The 17938-nt window shown below is 42.0% G+C and overlaps 1 protein-coding gene across 4 annotated transcripts in view; it reads right to left on the reverse strand.

The window, feature by feature from the left end:
* The window catches only part of Scaper (S-phase cyclin A-associated protein in the ER), a 341699-nt gene that overhangs the window by 28218 nt on the left and 295543 nt on the right, over nucleotides 1–17938 (reverse strand). For all 4 annotated transcript variants that reach the window (XM_005393476.1, XM_005393474.1, XM_005393475.1 and 1 more), the window contains exons 27-28: nucleotides 13783–13938; nucleotides 1466–1703 (exon numbers count right to left, since the gene is read on the reverse strand). In XM_005393476.1, coding sequence (XP_005393533.1) covers nucleotides 1466–1703; nucleotides 13783–13938 — 394 coding nt within the window. The remainder of the gene's footprint in view (nucleotides 1–1465; nucleotides 1704–13782; nucleotides 13939–17938) is intronic.

The raw sequence follows: 17938 nt of genomic DNA on the forward strand, positions 1-17938 counted from the left end.
GAAGGCTGCTCAGCTGTGCTCTGGGGTGATATTTGAGCAGCACAGCAGAGCAGAACAGGGACCCAAGAGCTCAGCAAACAATGACTTACTCCAGACATTAGGGTGGGGTGCACGCTGCAGAAGTATGGATTTAATCCTGGCTAGAAGGCCCAGGAAACCAGAAGCGGAGGGAGTTTCTAGATACTTGTCTTTTCATAAGCTCTAGACCAACCTGATGGGTAGAATGCTGGACATACCCTGAGGACAAAATTAGGGCCTCCCGATTTCTAAGGTATTTCTAGACAGAATATAGTGGACTCGGGTCTTCATAAAATACAGTTGTTACTGTGAACCTCGAGGCAAGAAGCACTAGCTTTTTCTGGACAGGTATCTCCCACTTGGGTGCTGCTGTAAACTTCTAGAACTCTACATGTCATGCAGTTCAGATGGTTCATCTAAGCCTGGTTCAGCTGCTCTGGAAACAGAAACATACCAACCCTGAGAGAGGCATTTCTGTTCTTGGGGCGGATAAACCAATTCTACAAAGCTGAACGATTCAGATGCAGTGATATAACTTATTAATTTCCTCTTTTGAATGGAATGACGGGAAGACATGAATTACAGAACGGCACATTTGTCAGCAGCTGCAAAACAGAAGTGTTTCTTCCATCGCAGGATGGCACAGAACACTGTTTTCATACGTTTGTATCTCTATAACCTTTTCCCTCTGAGCAAAGCTATTTATCTAAATTATGGGTTCATCATCTGCCAAGTTTGTTCCTTTTTTAACGAAAGCACTTGACAGTTAATAAATTGAAAGAGAAAGTCTACTTCTTGGGGCTTCTATTCCAAAGGTTCAGTGTTTTTGAAAGTTAAACTTCCTACATGAAAAATATCTGCTTTTAAACTGAGAGTCTAGTGTTATAGCATAAAGCGATGTTTCTCTCTTTAGCTATAAAAACTTAATTTATAGGGGTTTGTATATTTAACTGTGCATGTACTTTACGTTGGACACAAATCAGTTAAATCACCCATAGACAGTGATTTCAATCAAAATAATATATCTAATTTTGGTTCTGTTTATATAAGAAATCATTTCTTTTCTTCATATTTAAAAGTTGATGGGAAGATAATACCTTTATCTAAAGAACTCAAGTCAGAAGGCTTGTAAGATCCAAGTGGCACAGGATGAGCTTTTGGAGCACAGAGTCATAGGTAACTAGTCCTGGCTCAGTCAGTGGAACTCCGGGCAGAGTACTGCCAGTGTCTCTATCTGTAGTCATTATGAGAACAAATGAGGAAAACTGCAGAGGATCTAGTACAATTCCCAGCAGACAGTAGCTTCATAAATGGTAGATACATTATAATTCCATTTATTGTAGTTTTTTCTTCATGCCCCAATCCTGGAGAAGAACCTCACATCATAGTTACATTAAAATAGTAACTCCATCATTGGATAACAGCAATGCAAACCAAGATGTGGTACCTGAAAAGCTGGCAGATCCAGTGCTGCAAAGCTGTTGAAGAAACGTAAACTCTGAATGGCCACTTGGACGGTGTTCTGAGCATAGCTCTCCTTAGGACTGGCCGTGCTGGGGTCCGAGATGGTGCCATGGAAGAGGATGCAGTAGAGCATGTGCAGAACTCCAGCTAGGTCTGTGGCCTGAAGAGCAGCTGTCAGCCCCGTGGGATCCTGGCGATTGTTGTCAAATATACTATATGACCTGAAAAGAAACATTCAAGTCTCTGAGAGGAATCTAGTTAAGGGACGTCAGCATTTCTATAGGTCAAATGGAACAAGACAAGCAGACCGTTAAAAGCAAACCATCTGAGTTGTGTAACGAAGTAACAAGAAACCTTCAGGAACAAATGCAGCTCTCCCCACAAGTATACAGGGCTTCCTTTTTCTTTCCTGGGGATCCTCAGCTGCTGCAGAAGGGCCACTGTGCCGCTGCAGCTAGGTCTGCGCTGCCACCACCACTGTACACTCCACAGCCTTGGTAGCCTCACTTTGTTTAGTGCCTCACTGGGCAAATTGCACAGGACTGTGAGAACTTCCGAGGCCCAAAATACGAACGTTTCCTTTTGGATACACAAAGGGTATCTTCTCAGGGGAGGTAGCTACCAGGAAAGTATGCAGCCTCAAAAACCCGGCAGTGCACTGGTACATGGGGGAAAGAGATGCTCCAGCTGCTTTTGCAGGCACTGTCCTGGAATCGAGGAATATGGTGTGATGGGTTGTGGAGACCAGAGCCGTGAGAACAAGCAAGTGTGGGATTATGCCAACGCAAGTCACTGTGATCCGGGAGTGCTCTGGATGAGCAAGAAGAGGCAACTGTGGTGGGAGCGAAATCTTGAAATCAAGAGTACAGCAGCAAGGGTTTACTGGATCCACCTTGTTCCTGAACTCAGGCATCGCAGGAGCAGTGGGAGCAAGAGCAGGCAGCCACAGTGCACAGGGCTGCCAAGCGTTCACTCATCTTCTTTCCCTCCTAGAAACTACAGACTCGCTTCTGAGAAGCCTCCTGCCTCTCTCACTGCCAGTGTGCTTCAGATGTCCCCTGCTTGTCTGCTCTGGCTCCAGGGTGCCCAGGCCCACCGCTGAGCTGCACACTTTGCATCCCTAGCTCCTGAGCAGGGTGCCGGGGGAGCACATGTTACACTCACAGCTAAGGGGACAGATGTGGACTTCTGCTGAGGAACGAAGCCCTCATTTTCTCCTCTACGGAGTCTGAATCGGAGCTTTTTTTCCTATGGGGTTTGAATCTGAGGAGATACAAGATGTGGAGCGATGACAGATACTTGATCCACACAAACCCTCAGGTCCCTCAGTGCTGTTCTCAGTGGGCCTTAGGGTTAAGGTTACGGACTTAGCTTTTTCTCAGGAGGGAAGTGGTGAGGCCCTGCTTGGTGTCCCCCTTTAATCTGGCATGATCTGCAGGACACTGAGCAGGAGTGCCCACTCTTACCCACATGGGATGGCAACTTTCCCCGGTTTTTCACTAGAACTCAGGTTTTCCTCTATGGTCTGCCATCCTTCCAACTGGAACCTGGGCTGGGAGGCAGGCATTAAAGATCTCCACTCACCTCATGTTTTGCCCAGGTGCACTTGAGAGACACCAGTAACTGAATAAGAATCAGGACTTGGTGGTTGGCAGGTTTCTACTTTGTCTCCTTTTTAAAAGTTCTAACTTATTTTTAGGACTATTTTACTCATTTTAATTTCATATTGTATCAAAGTAGTTTTGTCCATAACCACAGTTAGCATTTATTTCTTGAATGTATCCTGGTTCTGATGTTGCTGAGAATATAATTGTGTAGCCTGACATCTTTGTCTACATGTTTTTTTCTACAGAAAGCAGCTCTCTTATGAAATATTGGCATCTCCTTAATACGCAGGCTCTGTTGGGTATTTTCACATTTTTCATCTCTTCTCATTCTTAACAGTTTCCCACGGTTGGTAGGGAAGCTATTTTTCTTTTTAGTGACACACAAGGCAACTAAGACCTGGGCAGATCCGGTGAGATGCTTTTGGTCACACAATTTGCTAGCACCAGAGGCAGGGGACCATGCAGACTTCTGACTCTTTAAAGGCAGTGCTTTGTCCAGAGACCAAACAGGAGGCAACCTGTTGTTTTCCCTCTGCTTTCTCTTATATCAGGTTTCATGATTAGCTCAAACTGTTAAAGTATGTACATACATACAGACAACACAATCTTGTATCGTGTAATACGGAGACATTTTGACTTACAGAACACAATAAAAGCACAAGTTGAGGAAGGACATTTATTCGATTACAGGCACATGTGAACCTTTACACAAACTTTGGCTAGCTAATGTCAGTGGGCCCTCACTTCCTTCCATTAAGGCTGGGAGAGTTAGAGGTCAGACCCTAACTAAAGACACGAGTGGAGATTAATGTGTCTGAGTTTACTATACAGGTTCCAAAAAGGGGCCTGTGTTTGTTTAAAACTGACTGCCTTTTAGAACCAATGACAAGTCAGAGGGCATTTTCCCCTAAAGCTAATTTCTAATATGCTTTCATAATCTCAGGGACAAGTGACACCAGTGTTGGCATGACAAGTTTTACTACTCTGTGGCTCAGAATGCTGACTTCCTTTCCCTTCCTGCTTGTGCTGCTGCTGAATTATCATGTAGATAGATACTCAGGAATACAGCTCTATCGTTTAAAACACTTCGCAAGATTAAACCTTTCCAAGCATTTATTACATGATACAAACTCACCATTTCCCCTTCCAGAGAATAAGGCAAAAACTAAATAAACAGAGTGAAGGTCATTAGAATAGCTCCTGCCTTATACCATTATTTAGCAAAACACTAATCTGACAGATTACAAAACAACACAGCCTCAGTCTTTTGCAAATATTCTTCTAATGAAGTCAGACTGTTGATTAAGATCCATTAGAGCTCAGATGTGAAAATGGTTCAAAAATGCATATATTATTTGTTTGGAAAAATATTCATTGTAAGATGAGCTCAGAGAATACAAGGGGGCTGGGAGGAACTGTGTGCTGCTCTTGGCTTCCTCAAGGAATAATGCAGACCTGAAAGGACTGTAAAGGATGTTTACTTTTGATTCAGCCTGAAATACGGATAATTTGTCCATTAACAGGCTACTGACTCCTGTTGGTCTTAACTGTCAGTTATAATCACTTTAAAACTAAATGTTTATAATAAAAAAGATCTTATTCATATCAGGCATGAGTTATAGAGTTTTCTTTAAAAAAATACATGGAAGATGGAAAAAATCAGATCTGAAATTATGCTACCCTGTGAGATCTTAATTTTACCAGATTTTGAGGTGTTGTTTGGACTCCAGGACTTCAGATCTTACTGGGATATTTGTTTCTGTTCATTAAAGTTAGATTCTTTAGGAAATACTCCTGCACAGTGCCTGGAAACACTCTGTGTTACAGGAAAGTACAGCAGAGCAAAAAAGCAGTGATTTGTGTGGGCATGAAGCAAATCTCTGATATTAAAACCACCATATACCCTGCCTTGTTTGGCCTAAAAAAGCAGCTGAAGTAGTTCCTGATTCTGTAATCCCTCCCATGTATATCTGGCTTTTTTTTCCTCTCAATTTGGTCCCAATTTCCAGCTTGGTGACATCCAGTCTGATCTCTAGTGCTGGTGATCTTTTAGCCTGCTCTCCTAACTCCTTGGGTTTTTGGCTTTGCTCATGCCTTCGGTTCTGGTACCCCAGAGGCATCTTGTAAATACATCCCATGTAAGCCTCTGAAACTGCAGAGGTGCGGTAATGTCTATGCAGTGTCGAAGTGGATGGGATGAAGTTACTGTCCTTCTTAATGATGGATGAAAATCTCACGCATAGGAAAAGTGAACTATTTCTTAGCAGATCTCCAGTTTTTGGCTGTTATGTCTTGGACACTCCAAGAAAACCCACCTGTGTCCAGTGATATCCTCATATACCAGGCCTTGTAGTCAGCACAGAGAGGAACAATGCTCTGTCAGGGGCCTCAGGTAAAAGCCAAGTTCCTGTGCTCCAGGAACAATGAGCTCCTGTGACATGCAAGGTCATGAAAGACCACGTCCCTATTCCAAAGGAGGGGACAAACCAACATGGGCAGGGGGATATATCAGTTTCCTATTGCTGTTAGAATAACTTCCCTTATTACCTTATGGTCTGGAGGTTAGAAATTGAAATGATCTCACTGGGTAAACCTAGATGTCATAGACCTGTGATAAAGGGGTGAAGCTGTTTCCTTGCCTTTGCTAGCTTCCCAAGTGCATGCATTCATTGGCTTACAGCCCCATACTTCATGTCCAAAGCCAGCAGCGGATCATTTTCAAATTTCTCCTTAACACTGACTTTCCTGCCTCCTTCTACTTATGAGGACCCTTGTGGATCCACCTGAAAAGTCCCTTCTGCCACGTAATATACACATGCTGAGGATGAGAACATAGATATCTTTGGAGGGGCATTATTCTGGCTACCACAGTAAGCTTCCTCATTCATTCGCTCATTCAACAGGTATTTATGGATAGCAAGCACCTTTTCTAGGCACTGGGATTCAGTAATAAAACCTACGCCCTTATGCTCAGAAGGCTTACATTTTAGTGCTAGAAGACAAATTAGTAAATATATCATATCAAGTACTGTATATAGTATGTCAGGAGGGCTAAATGCTGTAGAGGGGTAGAGGACACAGCCAGAAATTGAGAAAGTGGGGATCTGTGTGAGGCTACTTTATGTAGGGAGGTCAGGATTTGATATATTAAATATAAGTTCCTGGTAGAAACTGTGGGTAGGCATTCCAAGAGGAAACGTCTTTCAGTGCCTTGTTATGAATACGGCTTGTGCCTTAACCTTACTTGCCTAGCTTGATTTACATTTTTCCAACCTTTTTCTTTTGTTCTAATTTTCTACCTTTTTTTTCCAAATTAAAAAAATGTGCATTGTTCTATAAGCCATCTCAGATCATTTTTGGCACCAGGTGGGATATAAGTCAGCATGACTAATGTATCAGCCCCCATTTGCCCCTGCCATGTCTAACCCTGTAAAAGAAAAATTATCAATTTGTTATTAAATATGAGCAAACTGGCTCTGAAAAGCTAACGAAACTGCCATAGGTCACAGAACTTGGAAAGCAGGAACTGAAGAGACATCTTCCTCATGCTCCATGTATGGGCCAGCTTTTCATTGCTTGGGACTAAATAACTGCATATGCAATTTAAAAGGAGGAAGGGTTTTAAAAATTTTTTTTGCTTATGGTTTCCAAAGGTTGCCTGGTGCTGGTGCACACCTATAATCCCAGTACTCTGGAGGCTGAGTCCAAGAATCCAAGGCTGAGTATCACCACAAATTCAAGGCCAGCCTGGGCTACACAGTAAGTCCAAGGCCAGCCTGAACTGTCAAGAGTGACAGACTTAACTATCACCCTGAACCTGTGCTCCTTGATGTAATACTAAAGCAGTGTTTTCCTCTTGAGTTTCTGCTCCCTCAGAGTTCTTGAGCCAGTGGGGGGCTGACTCCAAGTGCATCCCGGACACAGGCTGCTACCTGCAGCCTGACAAACCTGTACATGCGTCTGGGATTCCTTTCACCCTCACCTGCCATGGGAATGGGAAGCCAGCGGAGAGACTGCTCTGAACTCTGGCCATGAGGGCTGCGGTCAAGCCATGTTCTCATTCTCTGCCTAGTACTGAACACACTGGTGGGCACTCAATTTGTAGTGTACTGAAAAAATGGTCCTCTTTCTGTCCTGTAAGTCAACCATGGCTTTCTATAAGCTGTGTGTGTGTGTGTCTTTCAGAAATCTATACATTTGCACATGTGCAGATGTGAGTGGAGAGACATTCTTGCTTCTCAATTCTTCTCATATAGACAGTTACTCCTCTTTGTCATTTCAGAGGGTGCTGGAGCTCTCTGGACAGCTTGAATAGGACTGCTGAGTGCTTCCAGGGAGAGAACCCATAGCACACTCAGTTCAAGGCTCATGAAGGTGCTCAGCAAACGCCACTTCCCCCAGTTCTATTTGCTTGGGTTATGATATTCACTGAGTGGCCACCTCCAAAACCCAGTGAGTCTTTTGTCCAGCCTTCTGACAGCAAAAGATTTAGGAGTTAACAGAAAGGATGCCAAGAGAGAGGGTGACAATAGCAAATAAGACATCGCAGAGAAAGTGATGACAGCTGAGCACAGGACACCGGGGACTCGTTTATCTTGGGGTAGGTTGGAATGTGGTAGGCTGTATTCACACCTAACCCACAGTAATATTTCTGGTCTCACACGCTTCTCCAGGAGCTTCATATTCCCACCAAAGGGCCAAATCTATTTCTCCTACCAGTAAAACCTTGGTGAACAGAACGCAGTGGAAGCCATGCTATGTAACTCCTCAGGCTCAGCCACAAACAGAGACATGGTTTCTACCCACTTTTCCACTACAGCAAGGATTGTTCTCAGAACCCAGTGCCATGCTGTGAAGATGCCCAAACTGTCCTGTTCTGTGGCTCCATGCGGAAAGGCCCCCACTGATGCTGGCACCAACCACAGCTGTGGGAACAAAAGTGCTCAGACGACTCCAACCTGCAGCCTCCAAGGCTTCTGAGGCCGCAGACAATGTAACAGAGATAATCCATCCTCTCAGTGTCCTGATAGAATCCCTAACCCACAGAATCAGGGAGATTAGTCAATGGCTGTTTTATGCCACTAAATTTTGGAGTAATTTGTTACACAGCCATCATAACTGGAACAAGAAGAAAAAGAAAGGCAAATGTAAGTTAGGGGATATAAGAGTAATCTGAGCAAAGAATGGGGTTGGATAGTCTGTGTCACCAAGGGACAAGCAAGAACTAAGAACAACAGTAGGGAAACAGTTTAGTTTGGTGTAAGGAGAGACATTTTAAGCATCCAAAATTCACCAGTGATAGAACAGGTTTCTTAGTGAGTAGTGAGTTCTCAGTCACTGGATGTATTCAAATAGAAACTGGGAGGATTATTGAAAAGAGTCAATGGAGACTTAGACTGCTTTCAGTGAGCAGACAGTGGCAGCATCTTAGGTCTGGAGTGTGACAGACATGGACAGAGAGGATGCAGTTTGGAGCCGATGTCTAAGAGACAGGCGACGCCATCCACCCCAAGGGAGTGTGGTTTCCTTCTGTCCCTTTTGTCTCTTGCTCAGACGCCTGCTAGCACTCTTCCCACTCTCCACTACTTCTCTAACTTATTCTCCACACGAAGGCTGCTTAATGCTCCCAAACACAGCTCCTAACAAGTCACTTCCATGCTCCTAGGCTTTTAATGCCACTACTGCCACTACCACATCTCAGCAAATCACTTCAGGTAGCTCACGAAGTACTTTTACATTTGTGATCTCATTTGAACTTCACAACAATCTGGGAGGCCTTCAAGTCCCCACCGTATATACCCTCAAGTTCAGCTAAAGCATGCTTCCTATTTTTCTGGCTTGATATCTTTGCTTACACTATTTTCTTGGTCAGTCTTCTTCTCAACTCTAAATATTCTAATACTTTCCAGCTTTAAAAGACCAGGTAAATTCTAGCTGCTCTAGAAAAGAAACCTAATCCTTATAAATAAGAGTGCTCTCTTCCTACTCACACTCCATCAGCAACAGTGATGACAGTACCAACATCTATTAACATGTACATGTGGTATGCTAAGTGTTTTTTATGTGTGATATTCTATCTTCTTTGTCACTCTCTGCACGCACCTTGGCCACTATGTGTGCATTTTCTCTCTCCTACTGACTTCACAGGCCCTTGAGGACATGATCCATGCCTGAGTCATTTCTGCTTTCTCCCATGCCTAGCACAGGGCCTGGCACAGAGTAAGTGCTACATAAATATTTGTTCAACAGATGAATGGATAGGCAGGCAGGCAGAATTAAAGTTTACCTTTGCTTGAACAAATGGTTTGGAAGCATCCTTAAGTACTTGAGAAGTACTGCTTTATAGCCACATAATTAATGGGCTAAATTATAAGCCATTCTTATCTTTTTAACAACACAGGTTTCTAGACTTTGGCTAGTGTAGTTTATAGATGTGAAAATGTGAAACACAAATACATATAAAATAACAAACATCCTTCTGTGTAAAATTAGAATTCACAACGGTTTTCTCCAACCAATTATAACTAGCAGGGTTTAGCAAGCTTTTCTCTCCCCCCAGAGTAGTCATCAGGATCACAAATTCTTTCACCGTGAGCCCACAGCCTCCTGTCCTCTTGCCATTGTGCCTGGCATAGCAGTGAACACAGCAAGAGACTGTTGATTAGGTGAGAAGCTTACGTTAGTGCAATTCGGAATTGCCCTTCACTGTTCTGATCCTATTAGTTCTGCTAAGAGTCAACACCTTAAGGGGGACTCTAAGCCTTGCCAGTTAAGAAGTTGAGTCGATGCCCTAAGATCTGAAAACTATCTATTTCTTTTTACCTTTTGTAAGTCCAAGAATGGAAAACTGATAAGAGTAAACAGGCACTTCTGAAAGGGATGTTCAGTCTGTTCAATTTTGCTTAAGTGATTAAGAATTATTGTTTGTGAACAATTCCCACATTAACATAAGATCAATCCTTTCACCAAGGGATCACAGTTTCACCTTTTACTTAAAGAAATGGAAGTTTGTTGTTCAAACCCAATTCTGATTATAGGAGCCACGGCTAGCAGTTTTCTCCCCCACATCGAAGCAAAGATTAACAACACCAGTTCTGACACCCAAATTGTCTTTCAGAACACCTAGGGAAAAATTAGAAGATTAGGGACATAATAGGAGGGTGGTGTGAGGCAGACCTGCTGTAATCACAGCACAAAGGCCTGACCACCGGGGCAGACTCAGAGTGTTTACTCAGAGCAGCTCTATCAATTAGTCTGCTTAATTATCTCAGGTTCTGCCAGCTCAAAAGCAATTTTTGAAGGCCTCCCTGGCTGCTCTTTGTCTTTTATTCTTGCTGGTCACAAAGGGCTTTGAGGAGAAGCCTGCCTCAACTCTCTGGTCATGGCTGGATTTTGGTAGCCAAAACAGGCATTACGTGATCACTCTAATAAAGCAAACCCACAGGACCTTTCCTAGACATGGCGGTGACCTAGTGCAAAACTCTAGTGCATGTAATGAAATGCTTGAGCAGGTCACTGTAGTTTGTAACTTAGAAATCTAATTCTCATGAAGAAATGGGGAGCTGTACAAAACAATCTGTTCATATTAGAGGTAAACAAATCTGAAGTGATAGGAAAAACTCACTGCATCCTATGACCTAGTGGTCACGAAATGCTGGGAGAATGGAGGGTAAGAGAGGAACAGTTAGGGGTCATTTTTCTCACTTCTTTCAGAGTAGCAGTTTATACAGATATTGCTACAATTTCCTAGGTAAATTAAGCCAGGAAACCATCTAGACTTCTTTTTCTACGATAATCTGCTTTTATATTAAGTCCTACTAATAGAAATTTGCTAAGTAATTGAAGTTGGAGAAAGAAATTATACCAGGGAAAATGGATTAAGAATTAGTAAAAACCACTAAGAGTAAATCACTGATTTATTTTAAATCCAGTTACAAATGCACATTGAAACAATTGTATTATATATTCAGATATTTATGTACACGGACTTGGACTACTTGGATAATCGTTTGTCTTTCTCATCTCCTCTATGAAAAACTGCTTTTCTTTCCTCATCTGGAGACAATGCCACTCAAAAATTTTTATATCAAACATGAGAGTCATTCTGGATTCCTCCCATTTTTCTTTCCATACATCATAAGCCCTACACTCTCTCCCTCACATTTACTCCAGCTCCTCTTGAGGTCTTTGTTTTTTTCTATGTCCTGAGCATTTTTCCCTTGGATCATGCAAGAGCCCTTTGGCTAATCCTTCAGAAGTCCTCATTCTACAACAGAAATACGATCCTTCCTAGGTAGCTTCCGTGGATTCCACAGTTCCAGTCTAGCTCTTGCCTTGCTCTGAGCCTCCCAGGACTCCCACTCACAGAGCTCATTCAAGACCTTATCTCCTGCGCCTCTCCAGCCACAGCCACATTAATCTGAACAGGACATGAAGTCTTACAAATTCACCTCTCTCAGTGTGGGCTGCCCCAAAGCAGAGCCTGCAGCGAGGATACAGGTGCAAATGGACTATCTGTGGGGAAGCAGGGTAGGGGCAAAGTGGATCAAGGATACGTTCATGGCTGGGCTCCCGTTTGGGACCTCTGAGCGTCTGTACAGAAATGTCTCTGAACTGTGCTGCTGAGAGCAACAGAAGCTTTATTGTCTGAGGTCACTCCTGCAGATGTTAGCTTCCTGCTCTTTGATAAACAGCTCCTTGTCCAGATAACATCCGCTGGAAGTGAAATCCAGGAAGCTGTTGGCAGGTGAACCTCAGGTGGGCCAAAGGCACCACTAACATCTGCTGTACCATAAAGTGCACCATTCTCAACTGGATTTTCTCTCCACTTGTCCTGGATCCTTTGAGGTTCAGCCTATGGAAGCTTTTTGACCTCTTCTGGGAGTGCATTCAGTGTACACTGTCTTTTGCAGTAGCACATATGCTGAAGCTGAGAGTCTGTAAGTCCCGCCCCACACCACTGGAAACAGGAGAGTTGGTACCAAGCTGTGCTAACACAGGGTAGGTACTCAATGACTGTCTTTGGGAGAAAAGTATGCCTGCTTAGACAAGAGGACCCTGTTTACCATACAGTTAACTAAGAAAATCTTCTAAGAAATGCAACCCATGCTCCCACATTCTGAGCAGTAAACATCAAGTGTACAGGCAGAACACCATGGTATGGATATTAGTCCTAATTCAAGTCAAGTTTTGCTCAGTGGTTTTCCCTATGAAAATGAGAGGCTACAGACAGCTTTTAGACTTCAAGTGACTGAATTTGTGTGTACATGAAAATCACAGCCCATAAACTATACAAAAACCAAATATGCAAATGCTGGTGTTTGTGATATTCATCTGGCTTTAAGAAAGAAACAGGTGCTATAGACTTCAGATGCTGATAGGTTTGTAATGCTTTGTACACAAAAGAGCCAGGGCCAGAAGGGGCTCTTGTATGAGGACACCAAAAGGAAGGATATTCATAGGCAGCATGGTGGCCTCTACATGGCAGGTGCCAATGTCCCAGATGGAGCCCTGTGACTACTGCAAGCCTCTGTGAAGCATGGCACTACCCAATCCTACTTAGGTCACAAGTCCACAAAGTTACTTCCTGAGCTCTCATCTCTTCCTTGGGCTTTGTCCACATTTCTAGGTGGAAAAAAGATTGACATGGAACACTGAATACAGGCCACGCTTGGCTTCCCTGACATCTCAGATAGTTAACTGTGACGGGTACTGAGAAACTGGGTAAGGGCAGGGAAGCTTGGGTGGGTTTAGGATCCTACGTATGATGGACCCGAAATGTTGAGGATATATATTCACCTGCATTCTGTGTACACTGAATATAGATGGGTCCTATTTCTTCAAGAAGCTAGACTTTACAAGTTTCAAATATTAGTTTTCTTCATGAAAAGTCCCTAAAATATATGATAGATGATAAAATACAAATAAAATGCTACTTAAAATTTAATTATGAGAAAATTATCTTCACTATACTTGAGAGATGCCATATTTCTATCGGAAACCAGGAGTTACTATCATAAGCGATCCTTACTTGGTGGGAGAGGACAGAGAAGGTTTCTTTTGTCCTTTTTAGAGTACTATGGTTGTTAAGGACAGTCACAGGGTGAGACTGGCTGGGGTCATCAATCAGGCCAGTAGGAGACCCAGGCCTCTGGCTTTAATCATGCCCCCGAGTTATAGGTGACTTCCAGGAGCTACTGTTTTTGGATGGCTCCCTACCTTATTCACTGACAACTTTGGAAGCACAGGCCCAAGTGAGACTAGGAGACCGGAACTGAGAGCAGGTGAACAATGAACACAACCTCTATGAGGATGTGTTGTCCTGTCCGGTAGGCGTACCTTGATTGGGCCTAGACCTTGTTACTGCACATGGGCTCAAGGAGAATGGATCACTTGACTCCTGGATCTCAGTGGAAGAGGGGCTGGATGAATTCTGAACTCTCTTGATAGTCCAGTTTATGATATCAACAAGAAAAACAAACTCTGGAAGAAGCATATGGAGAAAAGAGAAAGAAAAAAAAAAGAGAGAAGCACGTGGTCTCCAAAAATGAGAAACATGGTACATATCTTAGTATGGAAAACCAATGACAAAGAAAAGACAAAAAGGAACAGGAACTAAGTGGTGACCTGCATTCCTATGAAATGACCCCAAAATTGGCAAAAGTAAAGAGATGTTCCAAAAGCTGAGTCTTACCTTCTGGTGACAGCAAAGCAGAGTGTGCACATCCCATGGAGGAGTCCTGCAGCATGCTGCAGAAATGTGGCCATCTTGGGGTTCTCGTCCACCGGGCCTTGCACCGAAAGGAAGCAGCCACATAGTTTGTCAACTAGGCCTATGCTCACCACATAGCTGGAGGCAGGGGAGAAATGTGTGTTATCCATCTGCATGGGCTGCAGCATCTCCACGTCCACGATGAATCGTACTACACCCAAGCTTGGACCCCTCCAGCAAGCAGACATCACACAGGTTTGAGTAAAGCATCTCAAATACCACTTTCCTTAGATTTAGCTGTGAATAATCACTATTTCTGTAATTTTTCTTTTTCCCCCTTTTTGGATATTCTGGTGTTATATTTCAAGAAAATGAAAATGAGCACCTGATCATTTTTCCTGGTCTAGAGCCTGACAGTAGGTAAAACAATTTACACAGTTATTTCCACACTCTTAAAAAGTAATACTTTTTACAGCACCGGGGAGCCAAATTCACCAGAATGCAGGGATTTAGAAGATGTGTGATGCTATCCAGATGCTCTTGTTACAACTTAAACTTCTAATGCCAACTGTGGGTTCCATTTTTAAAAACTCCATCCCTATTAAGAGGGAGAAAGGTGGGCATGATGGCGCACGCCTGTAATCCCAGCACTCAGGAGGCTGAGGCAGGAGGCTGGTTGCGAGTTCGCGGACACCCTGGGCTACAAAGTGAACTTAAGGTCAGCCTGAACTGCAAAGTGAGATCCTGTCTCAAAAAGACAAAAAAATAAAAAATAAAAAAGACAAAGAGGGAGCATAACAGACACCAAGAATCTATTTGCCTAATGTTAGGAAAAGTACCAGTCTCCAGGGTTGACAATAACATTGAAGAACTCACTTTCATCTTTTTGGTCCAAAAACAGTTTTCTAAAGCTGTTTATTAAACCTAACTGAAAACAGTAGCTCTTTTATTTGTCCACAAAGCAGCAGTCATTGAAAGATATTTTCAGACTACAAATGACCTAGCAGAAATATCAACCTCAGCTGAGAGATTCTGTACAGATTGAGTGCCTACATTTCCATGTATGAAAAGGGGAGGACTGAAATAGAGCAATTCTGAAAACCAGCATGTTACATGTATATTTCAGCAATGTACAAAGGTGTCAATACTTCTACTTGTAAATGCATTGTAATCCCCATCACTATTCATTTATCAACACATCTTTGTACAAAAGGCAGGAGAATATGATGAATAATTCATGCTTGGAGTCTCTTTCAAATTCACTTTTTAGAAGCTACAAAATAATGCCTCAGTTCTCCTTTCACATTAGGAAGTGTACCTGCCCTGGCTACTAAGCATCTTCTACAAGTTTAAAATTGGGAAGTATAAAATGATGACCACCAGCCCCGTTCTAAGGAAATGGACAGATTGGTACATATAAAGAAAGGCTCTTAACAGAATCTGATTTAATAGACTCAGGTATTCAAAAACTAGCTTTTACACTGCATAGAAGTTTTCAACTTAGAGAGTTTTTCATGAATCATTTCAGTGAGTTACCCTGAGAATACCATGAGAAAGCAGACAGTGCAAGCTTTTTTTTTGCTGCCTAGCACATTCTCCTCTCCCATTCTGTGTGGTTCTTCGGGATTGTTAAACATGGTATCTCAAGACCAGGAGTGAGCATGTGGTGCAGGCCAGTGAGAGCACGTATCTCCTTGGCCAAAATGACTGGCCAGGATGGGGACATAACCTGACAAGGACTATTCTATACCTACTGTGGGATTAATACCTCACCACAGCAGGAACCTCTTTCCACGTGGATATCTAAATGGAAAGACACAAGTCTGGGGGTTGCTGGTGACCAACTTATTTGTTACACGGAGAACATCTGCTGAAAAAATGAATGCAAGGAGACACAAACAGAATTGAGAATGAAATATAATCCTGATGGCATACTTTTAGCCTGTAACCTTTTCCCCTCTGCATAGTCACAGTACAGGTGTCAAATCAGGAAACAACGTGGAAAAAGTACTAGTAATTAATCTATAGTCAATATTTCCATTTCACTGATTGTTACAGTTACACCCTTCATAGTTTTGTTTTTTCCTTGTCTATGATCCTATCCAGGATCACATGTTGACATTCCCTGCTAGGCCTCTTTAGTCTTCTTTAAACAGTTTTTCATTCTTTTTCCTGTCTTCATGATACAGACTTTTTTTTAAGACTATCAAGTGAGTTGTTCTGTACAATGTTCCTAGTTTGGGTATGCCTCATTTTTCCTCATGATCAGGTCAAGGTAATGCATATTTTTTTGTCTTACTTTTTAAAAAAATGGGCCCCAGGAATCTTTTCCTTTAAAATGTATTTTCTGCAATTCTTAAAAAAGAGTAAACTTAGTAAAACTTGATTTGTATAATTTTGAAAATTAAAACATTTAATTTAATGCTTAATCGACACATAAAATTATATGTTGAAGTATTGTGTGATGTTATCTCTTTTTTTGGTGCCGGGAATTGAACTCAGGACCTTGCACTTGCCAGGCAGGCGCTTATGCCACTGAGCTATATCCCCAGCCCCCCCTGTGATGTTTTCATACATTGTGCAATCTTTAAATCAAGGTAAGTATATTTGTCTTTTCAAACACCACTCCTGTGGTGAAATATCCACTACTGTTTTCTAGCTTTTTTGAAACATACAGTACATTATTATTATCTATCATCACCCTATTATATAACAGAATACTAGAACTTCTATTATGTAACTATAACTTAGTGCTCACTGACCAACCTTTCCCCATCTCCCTTTCCTACCTGCTCCCTCCAGCCCCTGGTAATCACTATTCTACTCTCAACTTCTGTGAGAATGAACTTTCAAAAATTTTCCAAATACGTGAGATCATGTGGTATTTGTCTTTCTGTGCCCAGCTCATTTCATTTAACACAATGATCTCCAGTTATGTCTATGTTATTGTAAATAATAGGATTTTATCTTTTTTTAAATGGTTAAATAGTATTTGATTGTGTACATGTACCACATTCTCTTTATCCATTCATCAGTTGGTGGACATTTAGGTTGCTTCTGTTGCTTGGCTGTTATGAATAGTGTTCCCATAAACATGGAAGTGTAGATGAATCTTCAACATACGGATTTCATTTCCTTTGTATATGTAACAAGTAGTGGGATTGCTGGACTACATGGTAATCCCGTTTTTAATTTTTGAGGCATCTCCCGTACCACTTTCTATAATTGTTATATAAATTTATATTCTCACCAACATTGTGTGAATGCTCCCTTATCTCCCCATCTTTACCAGCACTTACTTTTCCTCGCTTTGATAATAGCCATGCTAACTGGGGTAAGGTGATATCCTGTTGTGGGTTTAATTTGTATTTCTCTCAAGCATTTTTTCATGTATCTGTTGGTCATCTGTACATCTTCTTTTGAGAAATTTCCATTTAGGTCTATGACTATTTTTAAAATGGACTATTTGCTCATTTGCTAAGTAAGACTTTATTCTGATTTGATTTTTGTATATGGTGAGATAACAGAGGTTTAGTTTCATTCTTCCACATCTGTATATCACATTTTCCTAGCACCATTTATTGAAGAGACTGTCTTTTTTCCAGTGTGTGTTCTCAGCTCCTTTGTCACAGATCAGTTGGTTATCAATGCATAGATTTAATTCTAGGCTCTCTATTCTGTTTCATTGGCCTAAGTGTCTGTCTTTATGCTAATAACACATTTTCTGATTACTACAGCACTGTAGTATATTTTGAGGGTAAGCAGTATAGTACCTCCTGCTTTGTCCTATTATTCTCAAGATCACTTTGGCTATTTTTTTCTGTGGTTCCATATAAATTTTAGTATTATGTTTTCTAGTTCTGTGGGAGAATGTCATTGGTATTTTGATAGGGACTTTTAGCTTCAAATTTTGACCTTCCGGGTATACATGGCATTTTACTATCCTTTTTTGCCTACGTTATTTCAATTTAGATTTCTAAAATTGTTTTAACCATAGGAAGCAGAACAATTTTTACTGATAATAAAAGTACAGTAATAGGCTTCCTAGGCACGGTGGCATACAGCTGTAATCCCACCACTTGGGAGGCTGAGGCAGGAGGATTGCTGTGAGCTCCAGGCCAGCCTGGGCTACACAGTG

This window comes from Chinchilla lanigera, unplaced genomic scaffold (assembly GCF_000276665.1).
Source record: "Chinchilla lanigera isolate Chin_1 unplaced genomic scaffold, ChiLan1.0 scaffold00049, whole genome shotgun sequence".
NCBI classification, from domain to species: Eukaryota; Metazoa; Chordata; class Mammalia; order Rodentia; family Chinchillidae; genus Chinchilla; species Chinchilla lanigera.